The sequence below is a fragment of the Athene noctua genome, chromosome 6 (assembly GCF_965140245.1).
Source record: "Athene noctua chromosome 6, bAthNoc1.hap1.1, whole genome shotgun sequence".
Classification (NCBI taxonomy): domain Eukaryota; kingdom Metazoa; phylum Chordata; class Aves; order Strigiformes; family Strigidae; genus Athene; species Athene noctua.
The window spans coordinates 44,345,108-44,363,450 of NC_134042.1; the positions used below are offsets into that span (position 1 = coordinate 44,345,108).

The 18,343-nt window shown below is 44.5% G+C and overlaps 1 protein-coding gene across 1 annotated transcript in view; it reads left to right on the forward strand.

Moving 5' to 3' along the window:
* PRKCH (protein kinase C eta) overlaps positions 1–18,343 on the forward strand; it is a 120,417-nt gene that overhangs the window by 53,714 nt on the left and 48,360 nt on the right. Inside the window, exons 6-9 of the mRNA XM_074909323.1 lie at positions 1,311–1,440; positions 2,356–2,483; positions 4,673–4,816; positions 5,516–5,689. Of these exons, the coding sequence (XP_074765424.1) occupies positions 1,311–1,440; positions 2,356–2,483; positions 4,673–4,816; positions 5,516–5,689 (576 nt within the window). The remainder of the gene's footprint in view (positions 1–1,310; positions 1,441–2,355; positions 2,484–4,672; positions 4,817–5,515; positions 5,690–18,343) is intronic.

An 18,343-nucleotide genomic window follows, 5' to 3' on the forward strand; every position in this document is an offset into this window, starting at 1 on the left:
TCATGCCTCCTTTTTCTCTTCTGGTAACTTTAAAGTGCCCATTTAGTCATTGCTCCACACCTTAACTCTAAGAAATTATTTCTGTTGTAATAAAGAACCCTTGCATAACTTCTGTTTCTGAAGGTTTTCTTTCTTGCTAGTTTTGGCTGTATTTGATGGGAGTAGCATCCCTACCTAAAACTGTCCTGTGCATTGCATGTCTCATTTCTATAACTGGAAATTGTTTAATAACTGTGCAAGGAAATTCAATTGAAATATTTTTAATTGGGATGTAGCTTTTTATGGTGTGCCATACAGAAATCTTCTTTCCAGTGCAGATAAACAATTGCCTTTGCTCATTATTTCTTGCCTCCAAACTGCTGAGCTAGACTTCTTAAAATGACCCTTTGCCAAACCAGATGAAAATAAGTTAAAGTGCTTAAGGCTAAAGTGCAAGTTAAATGGTGAGTCTCCTCACACCTCTTAGGATCGTGAAGGGTTTTGAACACCTCTAAGCTACTTTAAAAGAAGACAAAGGTGAGGAAGTACTGCTCAGTTTAAACTCATTGTTTCAGTACTCCTCTTGACTTTTCTTTGTAAAGTGGTGGGTTCACCCTCAGTCTTCCAAGATCTGCCTGTTGAGACACAAAATGGAAAGTAATGAAGAGGTTCAATGGGGATGGGTTTCTTCAGCCGATGTAACATTTTCTATGGTGTCTTTGAGGTCTGAATGATTCACGGTTGGAAAAGAACAAGGTTAAAAAGGGGATGAGAGCAAGTGATAAAGCAAAACCTGGGCCTGAAATGAAAGACTGTTAATAACAAGTAGGGTGAGAAGAGGAATGAGAATTTTAGGAGGAGCTGGGAAAAGCATTCTGTATTAAATTTAGTAAAATCAACAGTTTGACCTAAAGTTACATCTTTGCACATAGTATGCAAGTTAATAATTTGAAAACTGGTTAGTTGCAAAATGCTGTAGCTGACATAATTTATACGTGGCACTTCAGTGTGATAGGTTTGTGGTGAGGTAATCCACATTTGTAATTCTAACTTGGTTTTAAGAATTTAAAATTAGGTAGGCAGTCTTTTTTTAACATCTGCTTTGTCAGGTTGTTCAGCCTGCCCGTCAAGGAAACCAGAGCAGGCTTGCAGCAGGTGAGGTTGGTGACTCTGTTCACTTGCAGTAAAACCTCAGTGAGGTGACAGATTGGGACTTTTTCTGATTGGAATTATTTTCATAGTTCTGCACTTAAATGCCTGTATGTAAATGAACATCAGCTTTTATATATGTATAAGAATTTTAAATCTGTGCTTTTCTTTTGGTGCCTCAGGTGACCGAACAGAGGTTTGGAATCAACATTCCTCATAAGTTCAGTGTCCACAACTACAAAGTCCCGACTTTCTGTGACCACTGCGGTTCCTTGCTCTGGGGAATCATGCGACAGGGCCTACAGTGTAAAAGTGAGCAGCTTCTTACTGTAGCCTTTTCACAAAATACATATATTTTTACACTCTTGATGCACTGTGTGGGCTTGATTTGTGTAACCCTCAAGAGAAAACCATGCAATGAATATTCATCTTTGCAAGAGTTAAAAAAACATTGATCTATTTTTTAATCTCTGTCTTCCAGAGGACTCTCCTTTGCGCTCTCAGCACAGCTTTGTTTAACTTCCATTATTGAAAATATTCTTGGGCATCTCTGCTTCCTGCATTCATTTTTCCCTTTACCTGAAGGTTTTTCCTTGGCTAATGAGATAAGGCAATGAAAAGGCATCCAAGGGGAAAAGAAGGTCATTGCTTTAGGCTGACTACCCTGTCTGTCATGCTGTTAATTGATGACAAAGCATGTCCTGGTGTTATGTTTTTGTTTCAGTGATCCAGACTGTAAAATCGTAACAGTCTCCATTTGCCTTCATCTCCCACAAGAGGGTGTGTGTGCGTCCATGAGTGAGAGCAAGAAAGATTTTAGTTTCCCACTGAACAATATGTCTTTAAAATTAGATGCCTGCAAATGCAGGGGAAGTCTGTTGCAAATTCTGTGGCATTATAAATGCTAATTTTATCTGCAGGCATAGTTGCAATGGTATTTATATACATGTCAAATGTGCTAGTGAATAGCTTCAGGCAATGTGGCATCCTACTTGGAGAGTTTGGGATATTTTCCTGATTTTTAGGAGTTTATTCTCTTATGAGAGTCCTAATTTTGTTTGCTGAGATCAGTGCAAAAATCTCTTCAGTTTAAAGATGCAGAGTAGATACAGATGGGTATATTTCCTGAAGCAAAATTGCTAAATTATTTCTCAGCATTAAATCCCTCCAAGTTATTTTAATTGTTCCTTTGCTTTTACTTTCCATCCTTACCATCACCCCTGTCAGTCTGTAAAATGAACGTCCACATCCGATGCCAAGCAAATGTTGCACCGAACTGTGGGGTGAACTCAGCAGAGCTTGCTAAAACCTTGGCATGCATGGGTCTGCAACCAGGAAGCATTTCCCCAAATTCGGTGAGTCTTTTTTCTCTCTCTCTCTCTCTCTCTCTCCGCCCCCCACCCCCCCATTGAAAACATTTACAACTGAATCTTTATATGGGTGCAGGAGAAGTCAGAGACTTCAGTTATCGCAGATGACATTGGGTGGTGGACTGCATGAGCAGGTTGTTGCTGTCTTTGGCTTGTGGCAAAGACTTCACCTGGAAAATGGATGTCTTATAGCCATGTTTACCTTGACAGAGGCTTTATCTATAGGTGTTGCTTTGCTGTCTGCTTGTGTTTCACAGTGGTGTGACTCCATTTACTCTTATCTGTTTGGCATGAATGAGAGGAGAATAAGAACCCAGACTAATTAATGGTCAATATTAATTCATGCCATACCTTTTTTTTTTTCTTCTACCTTTCCTGCAAACACAAGTGCGCTGTCTGCAACACATGGCTTGGAATAGAGTATAAGAAGAGTTCAGCAAGAGGCCCAGGTTCTCTTCCCCACTTTGTCACTGTTTTTCTGAGTGATTTTGGGGAAACTGTTTCACTCTTTGCTACAGTTTTCCCAGCTCAACAGGGCCCAGGTCCCTGTCAACACAACATCATCTCTTGTCTTTGCTGTCCGAGACAGGGTCCCGGTGAGATTGTTACCAGGGTTGGGACATATGTGTACAGTCCAGCTGTTGTATATCTGAGTCTATTCAGACAGTTTAAAACACACTGTAAGAGCTTGAGTGAAAATGCTCGTAAAGGGTAATGTAAATCAGAGCTGTCATTTGATAACAGGTTTTCATCATGTTTCCTTTGTGGGTAGTTTTGAAAAGTGAGTTTGCTTGAAACCACAATAACCCATAATGAAATGGTAGTCTATTTACTTTTAATTGACAAAAAAAAATAAAAATTAAAACTCAAAACATACTTGCCCAGATGTGGTAAATTTTGTCACACAGTTACTCAGCTTCATGAATTGACCTCATGATCCTGTATCAGCCTTGCTTGCACCTTAGGCTGTGCTGCCCCTTTTGATTTCAGTTGGTTTGTAGCAAATGAGACTTTCTTATCTTTGCTCTTCATGCTGTAGCAGCAGTTCAGGAGGACAGTTATCCTGGGAGATACAGGGAAACACAAGTCCCAGATTCCCTTCTCAGTTCTGTAAAAATCAGTGCTCGTTAGCATTTGTTGTTTGCATAAGCTGCACGTCAAAAGGAGATGGAACCAGGAAAATAAAAATCTCTGCTTGGTGTTTAACAGTCACTTCTCGTTATTCATGAACTAAAGGCTCTAGGTAAGGGTTCATTCTGTGCTGTAAGCTTAAATCTGTTGGGAGTTATATTGGGTGCTGTCCTGAATGCTCTTGGTTCTTTCCCCATGGCTGGGGTTGCCATTTCTGTGGCAGTCGGACAAGTCTTGTGTGCAGGAAGGATTTTGCTTTACACCGAAGTAGTCACAAGGTGGAGCTCAAGAAGTCCGTGTGGCTTTGTTCGGGCTAATAAACTGAATACAAGTACTCGTGGTTTATATGCATACTCGTGCCTGGAGGGCTGCGAACAGGGGACACTGGAGGTTTACTTGATCGTTGTATACTGCAAATATAGGAGCTCCAGAAATGTGTGCTAATAGTGGTAAAATGCAGACACCTCACCGCTGGCGTGGGAATGACCAGCCTTCTGTCGAATTTACAGCAGTGGAGGAAGCTACAGCCTGGTTGTGGGAAAGAAAAATATTTGGAAGTTTGGGTCCCACTGATCTGGGTTTTGAGTCTTAAAATCAGGCAGAAACCAAAAAGATTCAGATGAAAGCTGCTTGGATTTTATATCTCATCAGTACTTCACAAATTGCGGAAAAGATGCAGTTCTCTTTGCTCTGATGTTAGATAGGAGACTTGGATTTCCACACTTATTGTCTTATTTTTCTGAGGAGTGAGGGTGGAGAGAGGCAGGCTTGCCTCTTGAATCTGCTGGGTTTACAACTTAAAATGCCCAGGTCAGGAACCAGCAATGACATCCCAGCACAGCCCTGTGCAGTGCTGAGGTTGGCTGGTCACACGTAACAGCTATGTGGGGTGGTGGTACCAATGTTCTTTCTGTTCCAGTGGCCCTGCAGTGCATCTGAACAGGTCCTAAATCCCCAGGTTGGTAGGTTGACTACTTGTGTACACCTCTCAGACAAAAGTACAATTTCTATGCAGACTGATACTTATTTGCTTTCCTTCACAGAAACTGGTTTCAAGATCTACTTTGAGACATCAGGGGAAAGGCAGCCTGAAAGAAGTCAACAATGTTAGTGAAAGTTCAGCGAGCAAACTTGGGATCAAAGACTTAACCTTCCTTCGTGTATTGGGAAAGGGCAGTTTTGGAAAGGTGAGAGTTATTGTGGCTCTTTTGGCGAAAAACGCATTCCTCATTTAAGAAGCTCCAAGACAGGTGAAGCTATTTCATAATGTGGTACACAGGCTGTCCAGTGGAGTGTGCTTTGTGCAGCAAAGCTGGTTACAGAGAGCAGGGGGAAAAGGGAAGAAAGCTGACAGCAAAGCGAAGAATTGGATATCACAAAAAAAGAAAACATTAGCAACCAAAAGAATAGCTACATGCCAGGGCCCATACCAGAAATTGTGAGTGTTTCTTGGAGCATGTAAAGACTTTTCCTTTAAAGGAAACAAGGCAGTGGTTTCAAATGCAGTGAGATGGGGATTTCGTTTCTCTGCTTTGCCACAAAGCCAATGTGAAATGGTGCATTTGAATTCAGTCACTGAGAGGGAAGTGGGATGGATGGCACTGCTCAGGGGGCTTGCCCTGGCACAGTGGATGAGCTTTGATCAGATAGCTCCACACCAGACACTGGAGCAACATGTGTGGGTATTTCTATCAGGAGAAGCCTGCTGCAGGCAGTAACGTATGTGTCATCTATTGATGCCAATGCCAACAGGCTGACTCACCTGCATCCACAAGCCTGGTCACGAGATAACTGACCTTTCTAGTGTGAGAAGGTGCGAGACATTCCATGTTGCTCATAGAGACTGAGGGCTCAACGCTTGCGATTCATCCTCCCCTTTGGTTTAGGTGATGCTTGCCAAGATGAAAGAGAGTGGGCAGCTCTATGCAGTGAAGGTGTTGAAGAAGGACGTCATTCTTCAAGATGACGATGTTGAATGCACCATGACCGAGAAACGCATCCTTTCCTTAGCAAGGAACCACCCGTTCCTCACCAAGCTCTACTGTTGCTTCCAGACTCCTGTAAGTATAGCCCAGGCAGTGGACAGCCTTCCTTCTGATGCTGGCTGGCATGTTCAGGACAGAGAGGCTCTCTCCTGTATATTTGCTGCCTGGCCTGTTATAACTATCTACCTTAGCCACAGGAGAAACTCTCAGCTCAAGGTTGAACAGAGCACTCTGCTATAATCCACCTCTAACATCTGCTGGGCATTTGGCAAACAAAATCCTGGCTTGTTCTAGGCTCCCTAACAGAACGGTAATAACGGGGAAGCCTTTCTTTGTGTCTCCCCTAGAAACATCTTTGTGCCAGTGAACATTTCCAAATGCATGTGTACAAATGTGTACAGACCTGCAGTGTCCTCCAGTTGGTGTGAGATCTCAGGTGCTGCTGTATGGCTACCTGAATTTTAAAAGGACTGTATTTGCATTGAGTTATCTGAAAACTTAATGAGTTGTGCTTGGAAGCAAGAGTAGCCTTCTCTATCTACCAGCCATTGTATACTTCTCAGAACTGAATAAAAGATCATTCTGGGGTTACTGGAAAGGATCTTTCCGACATGTGTGGACACTGAATCATATCTATAGACAGTTGGCATTTCTTCTCATGTAGATAAGACAAATGATAGCACTGCTGTCACTTGTGGTATGTACACCTCAGCACATGCACTGCCTGTCCAGGAACTGCACACGTGCTGCGGATCCAGCTTAGAGCCTCCTCTGGTGTGTGCATGTGGGTGGGAGCTAGTTGCTGATGTAGGTCATGGAGGAAGGAGTGGCTGTGATGGCGGCAGTGGTCACAGCCGTGTCCCAGCAAGGTAAGTTTGGGAGTCCCTGAGCTAAGCTGTTATTAGGAGTAAAGCATTTTCTGCAGTGTAGATGTTCCAAACTGCTTGGGCTCCTTTCCGGTTGCTTTATTGCTAAATGGTAATAGAGCTTGTTTTCCTCTCCTAAGAGGCAGGAGAAACTTGCCCTTTTAACTGTGGCTTCAGTCCTCCTACATGAGCCCAAAATACTGAAAGAAAAAAAAAAAAAGCAGCATCTTGCCACCTACCCATTTCTCTTCTCACTGGGGTGATGCAACAGCCAGTTACGGAGTTTGAGTTGTGCTCATTCAGGGTGGAACCCTTGAGTAGACTCACATAATAGAAATGAAGTGGTTTGGTTTTGTGTTTTTTTTATATACAGCTTACATGGTTCACAGAGCAGCTGTGCTGTATAGCAGAAACAAAACTTAAAGCTCACTATTGTCACTAGTAATGAAGGAAACTCCTCTTTTATTTCATAATATGAGGACACAGGGCCTGAATTTGAATGGATTTCCTGAAGTTCTCATGTAAAATATCAAAAATGTCCTGTAATGATGTGTACTGTTTGAGGTCAGATGCAGAATAGCAGTGGTTTTTGTCACTCATTGCTATGGTCTTATGGTTTTACTGAATTGCAATGTAGATGTGAAAATAGCAGTTGTGCTCTTCTGGGCTTTGCAGAGTATTTCCCATGAATTTAGTGAAGATTTAAGGTCACTGTGCTAGTACTGTCCATCATGTTCAAAAAATGAAGCAATCTACTATGGGTGCAGATGAGGTCTTCTAGGCTCATGAAGTAATTGCAGTCTTTTGCAAAGGGGGAAAAAAAGGGAAGAACTTAGCCTGTTTAGACTAGCAAATTGAAAGCAAAAAGAGGATCTGATTGATGTCTGCAGATGTTGAACACTGAGGAGGGAAACAAAACTGTCAAGATGCTGGCTAAGATTAAATGAGTCTAGACTGGCCATGGTTACAGTTAGACTGGAAATGAAAAGGAGGTTGCTAAACAGTAGAGCAGCCTGGAACAGGAATTTCTGGACCAGCTTGTTGTCAGAGGAGCAGAGGGAAGAACCCCGCAGCCCTTGCTGCCCTGAACACAGAGCTGGTCAGTCTCTGGAAGGGTGCCAAGGGAGTGGTGCTTGTCATAGGAGGACCCTTCTATTTCCAGTCTTTCCCAGGTTCCTCTTTTACTTGAATCCCATTTTTCTTCATTGTCTGGATTGTCAGTAACATAAAACCACTTCAATAATAAACAAAACCAAAAAGGGAAGTGTTTAAAAAAGAAAAAAGTCGATTTCAGACTAATGTGGTTCATTGTGTCTTTTGCCCATGTTCTGCACTCAGTGACACCCACTTCAATCCAGAATAACCAGATTTAAATTGCTTATAAAAGCATAATTAAATCCCTTTGCTATAGTAGAGGAATGATTGCAACAGCAGGGTATTCACTGGACAGAGCCCTTCCAGGAGGGCTTAACCAGGTTGATACAGTACTTAGGGTGTCTGCTCATTCTTTACATGGCATTGGGTTATCCCCTCCATTAGCACAAACTTGACAGAAAAGAATATACATATATTAAATGAGTAACCACTTACTCAAAATATCGGCCTGCAGCCATATTTTAAAATGTTACTTATGTTTGGAGTTGGGGGCAAGGTTACACAAAACAATACCTAGTTTCACTTGCAGTTACATGGAAACTACATTTCATGTATTACACAGTCCACACTCTTAAAATGTGGCTTATGTTATAAAAAACAAAGCGTGACTCCAGTCTTCTGAGGAGATCCTGGATAAATAATGACTTACTGGGCCTGCCTTTAGGAATTTTTCAAGAACCAGTCATTTTGAGGCTTTTTACCATTTGTCAAAGCAAAGTCGGAGCCTGATCCCATAAGATGCATCAAGACAGTCTGGGACTAACTGACAGGGTAGTAGCCCACCTGGAAGGTACCTGGGGCTTATGGTAGGTGCCAGCAGTTCAGTCTCATTGCACGTAAGTTTAATTATGTACTGGGCTGCTTCAGGAGCTCATGGGAAGTCATTATTCACTCTACTTGGCACTGGTGAGGCTGCACCTAGATTAGAGGTGTCCAGTTATGGGCCCCCCCCAGTATAAAAGGAAATTGTGAAAACTGGAGAGGAAGGACCTTGAAATACCTGAAATGCTGCAGCAGTTTGAGGACAGAGCGCTCAAAGGGTTTGAGAGTTTGGCTGGATCTAGAGCCATTTGAATTTTGACTCTTGTATAATATTCCACCCAAACCAGAAAACTCTTCCCCTGACTTAAGCAGCCTGGGGGTAACTTAAACAGCCTGGGGCATGTCTGTGCTGCATGGTGAGATGTTGTGTAGTGCATTAGCTAACATTAGCTGAGCTGGCACAAGTACAGAAACAGCAGCGCATTACCTGAGTTCATCTATATTGTTGCTACTTTTGTTTTAGAGCTAGCTGAGGTTTTTCTGTACTTACATTAGCTGCTGATGGTTTTCAGAAAGGTTTTCTGTTCTCTTGTGCTGCCTCTGTGCTCACTGTGGTCCTAATTTAGTCTCGGCTGCAGCATAAGTGATACCCACTAGCAAGGGCTGCTTTATCTGCCAAGGGGGGCTGAGGCTGCCTGACCTCCAAACAGCCTCCTTGCTCTCTTGCAGAGAAATACTGCAGCCACTAGGTGGTAGGAGCTGCAAGGGTTGTCTCTGCCTGGTATGGGTCACAGTTTTTGGAGCCTAAAGAGGAAATATTAGCTGCACAGCAGGCTGGCAGAGGCTGGACATGGCCCTCTGCGTGCCCGGCGCTGGGCTGGGCAGTTTTAGACTTGCACCTCCAGATTCCTTTCCTGTGAAAGGCAAGGAAGGAGTCCTGCTGCTCCCTTTCAGGGCGGGCAGTTTAAGTCCTGCTCCAGCTGCATCTGTGTGAGGTCTTCCTTGCTCACCACATCTTTTTTTAATTTTTTTTTTTTTTTCAATTGAAAGCCTTGCCTTGGGAACTTTCCACTTTGCCTAAGCCATTTACCTCTGCTTTTTCTACGGCCTTAGACTCATCCTTTAGTGTCAGAGAGGATTATGCTCCCGCTCCAGTAATCTGTGAGTTGCTGACAGGTGCTGGAACTGACCTACGGGTAATCGTGGATCCTGCGCTAGGGGTCACAAGCACCAAAAAACGCTTGTTTCCATTTACCTGACACTGGTGTGATCCAACACCTCAACAATACTGTCCTAGAATGGGTAAAAGAGGCTATATATATAAATAGCAAAGTCAGTAATTTAACCCTTGGGAATGTGGATCCTGGAATGTTTTAATTAAAATGAGTTTGTAGTAAGTAGGTCCTGTCTTCTTTGGAGTTTAGGAACCATCTTTCCTCCACAGGTGGTTTGCTTTTAAATCCTTTTGTTTCCACTTGTATGCATGAGAATGAAAAGGGCTGGGGGAGATCAGCTTCCCATGCAAATAGTGTCAGATAGCTTCTGGGTTTTATGTTTATTGCCCTTATCCTTTTCTCATGACTGCAGGGTGCTTCCAAGGGACCGTCCCCCAGGCAATGCTGTTTCCAGCACTGTCCCTGCTAACCTGATCGTTATATGGATTTGCTTTCCGTGTGGCTCTGCTGACAGTTGCTGAGGCACAGAGCCTGCCCGTGTTGTTCCAAAAATAGTGAGACACGAGAACTTGGCAGAGGGGGCGTGATTTTCTATAATGAGTGTCCTTCCAAGATAATAGCTAGCAGGGGTGCTATTGAAGCCAGTAGGGACTGGCACAGGGCCTCCAGGGGAGCATAATCATTGAACTGGTCCCATTTTACAAGGGCAACCTGCTGTCCGGCACGCAGCTTTCTGCTCCCTTTACAAGCTGCAGGCTGATGTCATGCTCTTGACATGGAAGGGAGAGGTTTCTCCATGTCTCTGCTGGCTCTTGGGGCACTTAAGCAATTCTCCCAGGGTCAGCGTGGGCATTGTCATGGATCACCCAGGTGTTTAGAGAGATGAGCCTGTAGAAGTGCTAACCCGGAGCCTTTGATGAGGACGTAATTTCAAGTGAGGGCCCACCAGCCAAAGTGGTGGGACTGAGCAGTGGCAGCTGGCTGGCTGCTTACCCACCCATTGGTCCCTAGATGCCACAGAAGAGGTCAAGGTGCCCTTGTATGTCCAGGGGAGTCCCTTAGTTGTGGTTCCTCCAGGGGATCTCCAGCCTGGTTGTCCATTAGCCACTCTATTGTCACCAAATGGGTAGAGCACAGGGCAGCCCTGGGGCAGAGCCTGGCATGGTGGAGGTGAGGAAGGCTGGAAGGGCAGTGGCAGCTTTCCTGGGGCTCTGGTTAGATGAACAAGCGTCCTGACACAGGCCTTGGAGGCTGCTGGTGGGTGGTAAGGAAGCAGTGAAGCCTCTTTGATGTTCTCTTTGAAAGGCGCGTAGAGGGAGCCCCTTGGGAGCAGAGAGGACAGCTTTGATCACCTCCCAGGTTTTAAACACCCAGCCCTCCCTCTCTGGCACGTCGGGGAGGCACAACTCCATATGTGCATACACCCGACAGACGAGTGCAATTCTTGGATGCTTTTCTGCAGGCACTGAGACTCTTTCCCCTGTTCTTGAGCACTGAGACTTGTTAGCTTCAAGCCACTCTGCTGGAAGACCAGTGCACACTTCAGTTTTGTTGCTGCAGTCAAAATCAAGCAAACATGCTGATGGGGACATCCTGTTTCTAGGCCTGGCATTTTCAAAAGAGCTTGGTACAGTCTAGGATGCCTTCTGAACATAAACACAGGTGCCCTCCTGGGAGCTTGCTGCAGAGTCCTTCCAAAGTCAGGCTTGAAGGACCTTGAGTTGTGCTTTACCTGGGCCCCTGAGGCAGAGGCACTGAGTTAGGTTTTTTGGGGGGCTGTTGGACAGAGAGGTACAGGGGAATTTCCTTTCCTCACCTTCCCTCTCTGGTGCAGCTTCTGCAGGTGTGTGCCACGGTGCCCTCATGTTGGCTTTGCAACCATGGGAGGGGCAGTTGGTTTCTGCCTTTCTCTGGCTCCTGTCCTGTCCAGCACTGAATAAAGGCAGACTGGTCAAAACCGCGTTTTTCTGCGGTTTTGCAGTGTTCACATCCACCCAAACCCCATGACATCTTTGCCGACACAAGTTGCCGGTAAACCAGATGAGTGAGGCCTCCAAAGCCCAGTCTGAAAGGCTCGGCTTTTCTCTGACATGCATACCTTGTGGTGGTCTCTTAATTGCAGGAACATACAGGGTCAGGGTTTTTTTTGTAGCCAGAGTGACGTTTCTGATTTTATCTGAAAACACTGGGTGCCCACACTTAGGCTGCACATTGAGGTGACACGAGCTGAAGTGAAAATATGAATTGAAGGGTTAGCTGCCATCATCTTGTTGTAGCCCCTGAGCATAACTTTCCCACCCCTGGTTGTTGAGGGACTTTGGATACTTGCATTTTTATGAAGCTGAGAAAATGCCTGTCTCCATCTGCAGCGGCTTATGAGAGAGATTGTAACTGTTAAGCAAAATTATCGAGTTTAGTGCAAGGGTAGCTGAAGGAGATGCTGTTGCTTATGGTTAGCCACAGTATGTGAAACTGTTTTTCTTTGGACTTCAAATAGGGGAAATTGTGACATAAAAAGGGGTCAAAGTGGAACCAAGACACAAATAGCCTGAGCAAGCAGGTGCCAGTCAGTATTGAGGAGGGGGGTGGGGGGGGGGGGTGTGTGGAAAGGTAGGGTAGCTCTGGGAAGAGGTAACCACCTGAGGTATGACCCAGGGGTGCTTCAGGTTTCAGTCTCTTTGCATCTGTATTGCTTTCCAGATGATATTTAAGGTGAGGGGATGGATCCACAAAACCCTCATAGCAAGCTGTTTCCAATCAGCCTTTGGGTGTTCTGGCACTTTTGGTTTTCTTGAAGACCTTTGGCTGAGCTTGTAGAGGTCTCTAGCCTTCCCCTTCACAGTCTGAGGCCAGCACATACTTCAGAGTTCAGTATTTTTAAAAACAGGCTAGAGCTGCCTCAAGTTGGTCACTCCAAACAGGAAACAGCAATTCCAGTAGCTTTTTTCTGAACTGAAGGCTGTAAAAAGAGCGATCTTTTCAGAGCTATGCTCTTCGGATATACAATGATACCAGCAGCCAGCTGAGGGGTGCAGATGTCCCATAAATCTTTGATTAATAGGTGATGTCTACAGCTTGATGCATTCTAGTTCCTTATTCCTTAATTTATTCCCCTCTAATTTCATTCAGCTCTTTGTTTTTTATCTTTCAAGTGGGAAGGAGTGTTTATGTAGCTTTCTATGCAATTTTAAAAGATCTGGAGGGGAAAATTTAATTTTATTTGTTCTTTTAATTTTCTTTTAATTTGTTCTGTATCTTTTTGATATTTTGTTTTAATGGTGGCCAAACTGGCTTGCTTTTTTTTTTTTTTTTTTTAATTTGGATTACACAGACATTTTTTGTACATGATTTAATTGGTTGATCTAGTACCTGAGAGTGATTTTCCCCTCAACCCCAGTTGGGGTTTTTGTTTTTTTTCCAATGGAACAGTTACAAATGAAAGAGTGATAAAAATCAGACTTTTACATGTAAGTTGAGTAAAAGTTTCTGGTCATAAGATGAGCTAATCATGTAATCCTGCTGTGAATTAGACAATCTTGCGAGGAGGAGATGAGATGGAAGGATGCAGGTATGGTTTACTCGCATATCCCAAAGGATGCATTGTTCCAGAGAAACGATTGAATTTGTGTGTTACAAAATCTGTCCAGCTGGTGAGCTTGAAATTTCAACCACATGGTTAAGAAAACAGGGGCAGAAATTTGGAGGGTGTAGTTAGATTTGCGATTTTTTTTTTTTTTTTCTGGGGCAGGTGGGAACCCGCAACTCCCATCAGCTTGCCCTGGGTTGTGGTTGTCGTTGTTCAGCTCTTCTGGAATGAGCTCAGCGTTAATACCGTGCTGTGCACACATGCGTGCAGGAGGCAGGCTTTACCCCGAGGGACCCTGCAGAGTTTATTTATGCAAATAGCAAGAGCCAATTTGTTGTTCTCTAGGCGATGTTTATGTGCCTCGCTGCCGCGGCTTAGGGAAGCCTGCACTGTGCCCGCTATCAGCAGCGTCAGATAGGAGAGCGCGGTTGTCAGTGATAACTGGTGACAACTGCCCCATTGTCATAGTTGTGACAGTGATGCTGGTGGCTCTGTTAAAGGAGCTAAAAATGAGCCTGGTGTGGGGAAGTGACTTGTGCTTCTCAGAAGTGTGCTCATCAGCTTCCCAGCCTGGAGAAGACGCCTCATATGCCTTACCCCCTTCCTGAGTTTGCTGAATATTCACCCACTTCTAGCTAAAAAACACCCCAAAACCAGTGGAAGAAAGAAACCTTCCCTTTCTTAGCCTTTCAGATGTGGCGCCACGCACAGTGATCTCCCGTCTCGATAGCCCCAGGGCTGTATGTGCCATCTGTGGCATGGTCCCTCGCCACGGCTTGATTTCTCCTAGGCAGAAGTGGTTCCTGAGACTGGCACCTACTTCTGCAGTCAGTGAAGCAGAAAGGTAGAACGGCTAACAGAGCACCAAAAGTCAGCTAGCAGATGGCTGTAAAACCTGCTGCCTTTCTGCTGCCGCCGTGTCTGTCCGGGAGTCGGGCCGCGGCGACAAGCGGAGTGGTGGCAGGTGCCGTGGCAGCGATCGCTGCGGCCATGTTTAAGGAGCATCTCTAACACATCCATGTAATTCCAGCTGAGCAATCAGGGTGCGGAGGTGTTTCTTCTCCTCTGCTTGATGTAGTTATTCTGATTTGAAATCAGAGGACCAAATCTTCACGTAGCATAAGTCAGTGTCTTGCTCCATCGCGGTCAGGTGAGTGGGGCTTTGACGGTGTCTGGGAATTTGGGGCTGAGCTAATCAGATCTGCTTCAGCTCTTGTGCACACACGTGTGTGCGTGTGTGTACAAAGGTTGTTTTGGTGATTCCGTCTTGGTGAGCCCTTTCTTATGACACCTGTGTTCTTCTCTGGTTTTGAAACGCTGCCACACGTAACGCCCCTGAGCAGCCTCCCCTCCTATAAACCTCTTAGCGGGGAGCAGCAGGCAGCTCGTGAGGATGCAGCACTGCCTTGTCAAGGGGCTCCGTATGGAGGGGAGGCGTTTTGGCACAGAGCAGCGTCTGAAGACGCTTCATGGTTGTGTTACTCCTATGAAGATAAATATTAGAAACAAACCTGTTTATTATTCTTCCTCCGGGTCCTGTGCTTTGGCATGGCTTGACCCAGATACGGATGGCCACTCGCGCTGCTGGGGGAGTTGGACATGTGGCTTTCTGAAGCTGGGTACTGAGACAGCACGGTTTATTTGCACGCTTCGAGCAAGATCTGAGGCAGATTGCTTTGTGTGGGGGTTGTGGACCACGAAGGGAGAACAGGAACATTGGGAGCACGAAGGGAGACTGCCAGCTCTTGTAATTATCTTGTAATAATTTGCTTGCAAGCTTCCTAAGCCCTGCTACTCTTTTTGGAAACAATAAACTTTCTCTGGGAAGCACTGACACAGCTGTCTCTGTATGGAGATAATTTTGAAAGCCTGCCTTCTGCTCTACAAAGCATAAACTGCCAAAACAGTGAAAAATGACCATTTTCTTGGGGAAACCCTTTGGCTTCAGTAAACTCAGATTGAGCCCAAAGCTGATTTTCTAAGGAGTTGTGTGCATGAGTTATTTCCAAAAAGCTGAAATGCAAATTTAGCACAATTCCCAAGCCAGGCTAATTTTTTTTTTTTTTTTTTAAATTTTATTTCTTTGGAGGAGAAGGACGGGGGGAAATTGGATCATTGCTCTAAACAGCATTTAGCCAGGTCTCCATATCCTCCAGATGCTGCCTTATACGCTGTCAGCTAAAGAGGAGGCTTGGGTGAAATTACTGCTGGGATGTGTTCTTGGTGGGGCAGCTCAGTCCCTTGTCCTGCAGAGGAATCAGTGTGGGCAGAAGCAGTGTCTGGGAGAGCTCTGCTGTGACAGGGATGTGCAGTTTGTCCGAGCCTATTCCTGGTGGTTCTGGGGGCTGGAGAGGCCCCACTGGTGTTATCCAGTGTGTCTCCTGAGCCTCCACTGATGGCTTTCTTGAGAGAAGTCCACTCTGACCTCCACACTGCCCTTGGCACAGCAGTTCTTGTAGGGTGGCAGATAAGGGAGGCAGCTTTGCTGTTATCTTCTTGCATGTCTGCACGTAGGAAACACTTGTCTTTCTCCATCTTCTCCCTCCATACTGCCTGAACCACAGCGATGGTGCTGCCCAGTCCCATTGACTTAGCATAAAAGCCTGTGATCAGAGATAAGAGTCTCACCCTGGCTCTCTTCAGAGGTCTTTGGTCTTATGTGAGTTGTACATGGACATCACCTATGACTCTTAACTAGAAGGGGGTGGAAGTTGGCTATCACACTGGCCTTTTGGGGGCATGGGGAGGGAAAGGATGCTCTTTTAATAAAATCTGCATTATTGTTTGTTTTCAGCCTGTGATGATGAAGAGGAAAGGTATGAGGGTTCAAAATAGCTTTCTAGTAGAGCTGGTGAGGACAAAGGGCTAAAGTGATGTTTGAGTTAGATTTCAGTGGGTGCTTGTGTTTGCAAGGGGCAGTAACCAGTATGTGGATTGTTCCCACCCAGTAGCTTTTGCAGTCAGGGACTCTCTTCAGGCTTCATCAACACCTCACTAAGACAACAAATAAATAAAGGGGGTATATGTAATTGCTATCAAACACTATCCTTAGGACATAGTATGTTCTTCCAACAGCTCCTGCCCTGCTAGTAGGTGAACAAATACAGATGGCAAACTGAAACTTAAACAAATTAAAAAAACCCCAAACAGTTCTCTTGCAGTGAAATTGGCAGGGCTAATCTCTAGATGTAGGCCAGCCTTGAAACAATCTCACCTGATCCTACAGACTTTATTTGTTTCCTCCAAGTTTTTATTTAATTTCCAGTAACAATTGTTCTGCGGCTTTATTCATCTTGATCCCAGTCCAGAAATGGTGCAATGTGATTTCCTCATGTGGCTGCTGCTGCTGCAAAGACTTTCGCGTCAGTATTTCCTGTTGACTCAAATGCTCTTTCTTACTTTTGCCGACGTCAAACAGAGATAACAGATCAGGGAAGACTTCTGAGCAGTGCAAAATAGAAAAATAGAAATGTGAGGATTTCAGCATTAAGCTCTGTGAAAAAACACTCCAGCTTTCAACTCCTCCTAATTCCTGCTGTTAGTCCCCAAGAAAGGAGTCACATCACTCTAGGTCCCATCAAATTTGTAGGTATCTGAACTATCTGTTGGTTTAAGACTTCTTTTTCCTGGCCCCTTTTTAAGCTATCTATTCACTCTTACTCTGCCTGCTGCAAATCCCTTTTTTTCATAAAATATCATAGTTTATTTCACTGCTCAATGATTCCTGGGAGAGTGGTTGATCCTTTGCAGTTTGGCGAGCTGATGGCCTTGCTTAAGAGTAAAAATGGAATAACTTCCTTGGCTTTCAGATCCTGGTCCCCAGAGGGTGGTCATTAATGCTGATCTTTCTAATAATTGTTGCCAGGTAGTAGCAGGCCAATACACACATATTGTATTCTAAACAAGTTGTAATACCCATCCTACTCTTTTCGCCAGCAACCCTATGGGATTTCTAACTGTTAGGAAACCAGGCAGATAATTTGCTGGACCTCTTTTTAAAAAAATAAATATTGGGTAGTCCAACGTTCTGTTAGGCCTAAATAGAAGAGTTTCAGTAATTAAATAAGCCATGCTTCTGCTTGATGCCTGAAATGAGACCATGGGTGGAGGTGAGGTGTTAGCTGTTACGCTTGCAAACACCGCCTAACACATGCAGTGATACTTGCTCAGGTTTGCAGTTAGACTGAAGCAAGACTGTTTGTAACAAAAAGCTGCTAATTCCCTGTCAGCAGTAATGTGAATTTTAGAGCTTGCTGTTTCTGTGCTCACTTGAACATTTGAGAAAGAAGTAGTATCTTCCTTTAAGGATCATAGTGCAGACAAGTACATCCAGAAATCTGAGATGGGCCATGGAGTTTTGGCAGCACTGGAGAAGCAGAACATATGTGTTTTAAGTTAGGAAGAGTTAATTTTGTTTCCCTGAAGCTCACCTTTAAGGAAAGAGTAGAAAATATATGCATGTTCACCTACCCGTATGCATGTTTATACAAGCATATATATTACATATATTACTTACCTAAATACACACACATCCATCGTCATGTGGCTGGTAAATTAAATTACTTCCTGTTGGAGATCTGGCAAGAGGGATTTCTTTTTTAAGTATGAGCTTGAAGAGATGCTTGGACAAGCTGGGCTAGATAAGCATGTGACATATGGAGAGAACAGTGAGGAAGGAGACAGGAAAGAATAACAAGATGTAAAATCTGGCCTGACTGGCAAGGCAGAGGCGATATCTGCGCTGTGGCTGGAGGAAGGGTTGCTGAACAGGTAGGCAAAGCATATTTAACCGACTGCAGTGAAGGGGTGGTGTTAGAGATCTGATGTGGACTGAAGAGCCAAGGTTGCTGGTGGATTTGCAGAGTTTGTGCTGCTCTGGCTTACACTGCTGCCATAGACAAGTCAGCTTGGGTGTCTTTCAGCTGCCCTGTAATAAAGGCAGAGTGAAACAGTGAAGTATTGTTGTTTATGTGGACTTAGATAGCACTTGAAATGTGGCTTTGTTGCTACATGCAGTGTTATTGTGAGATTGCTGGGAATACATCTATCTTAGCTTCTGGAAGGAGCCCAGAAGGAGTTGTCGAGCAGAGCCCGGGATGATGACAAGAGGCAAGCTGTCCTCATGTGTCACAAGCCATTTGCTTTCCTGCTGATGTCCAGAGCGGAATGAAAGGATTCGTGGTTG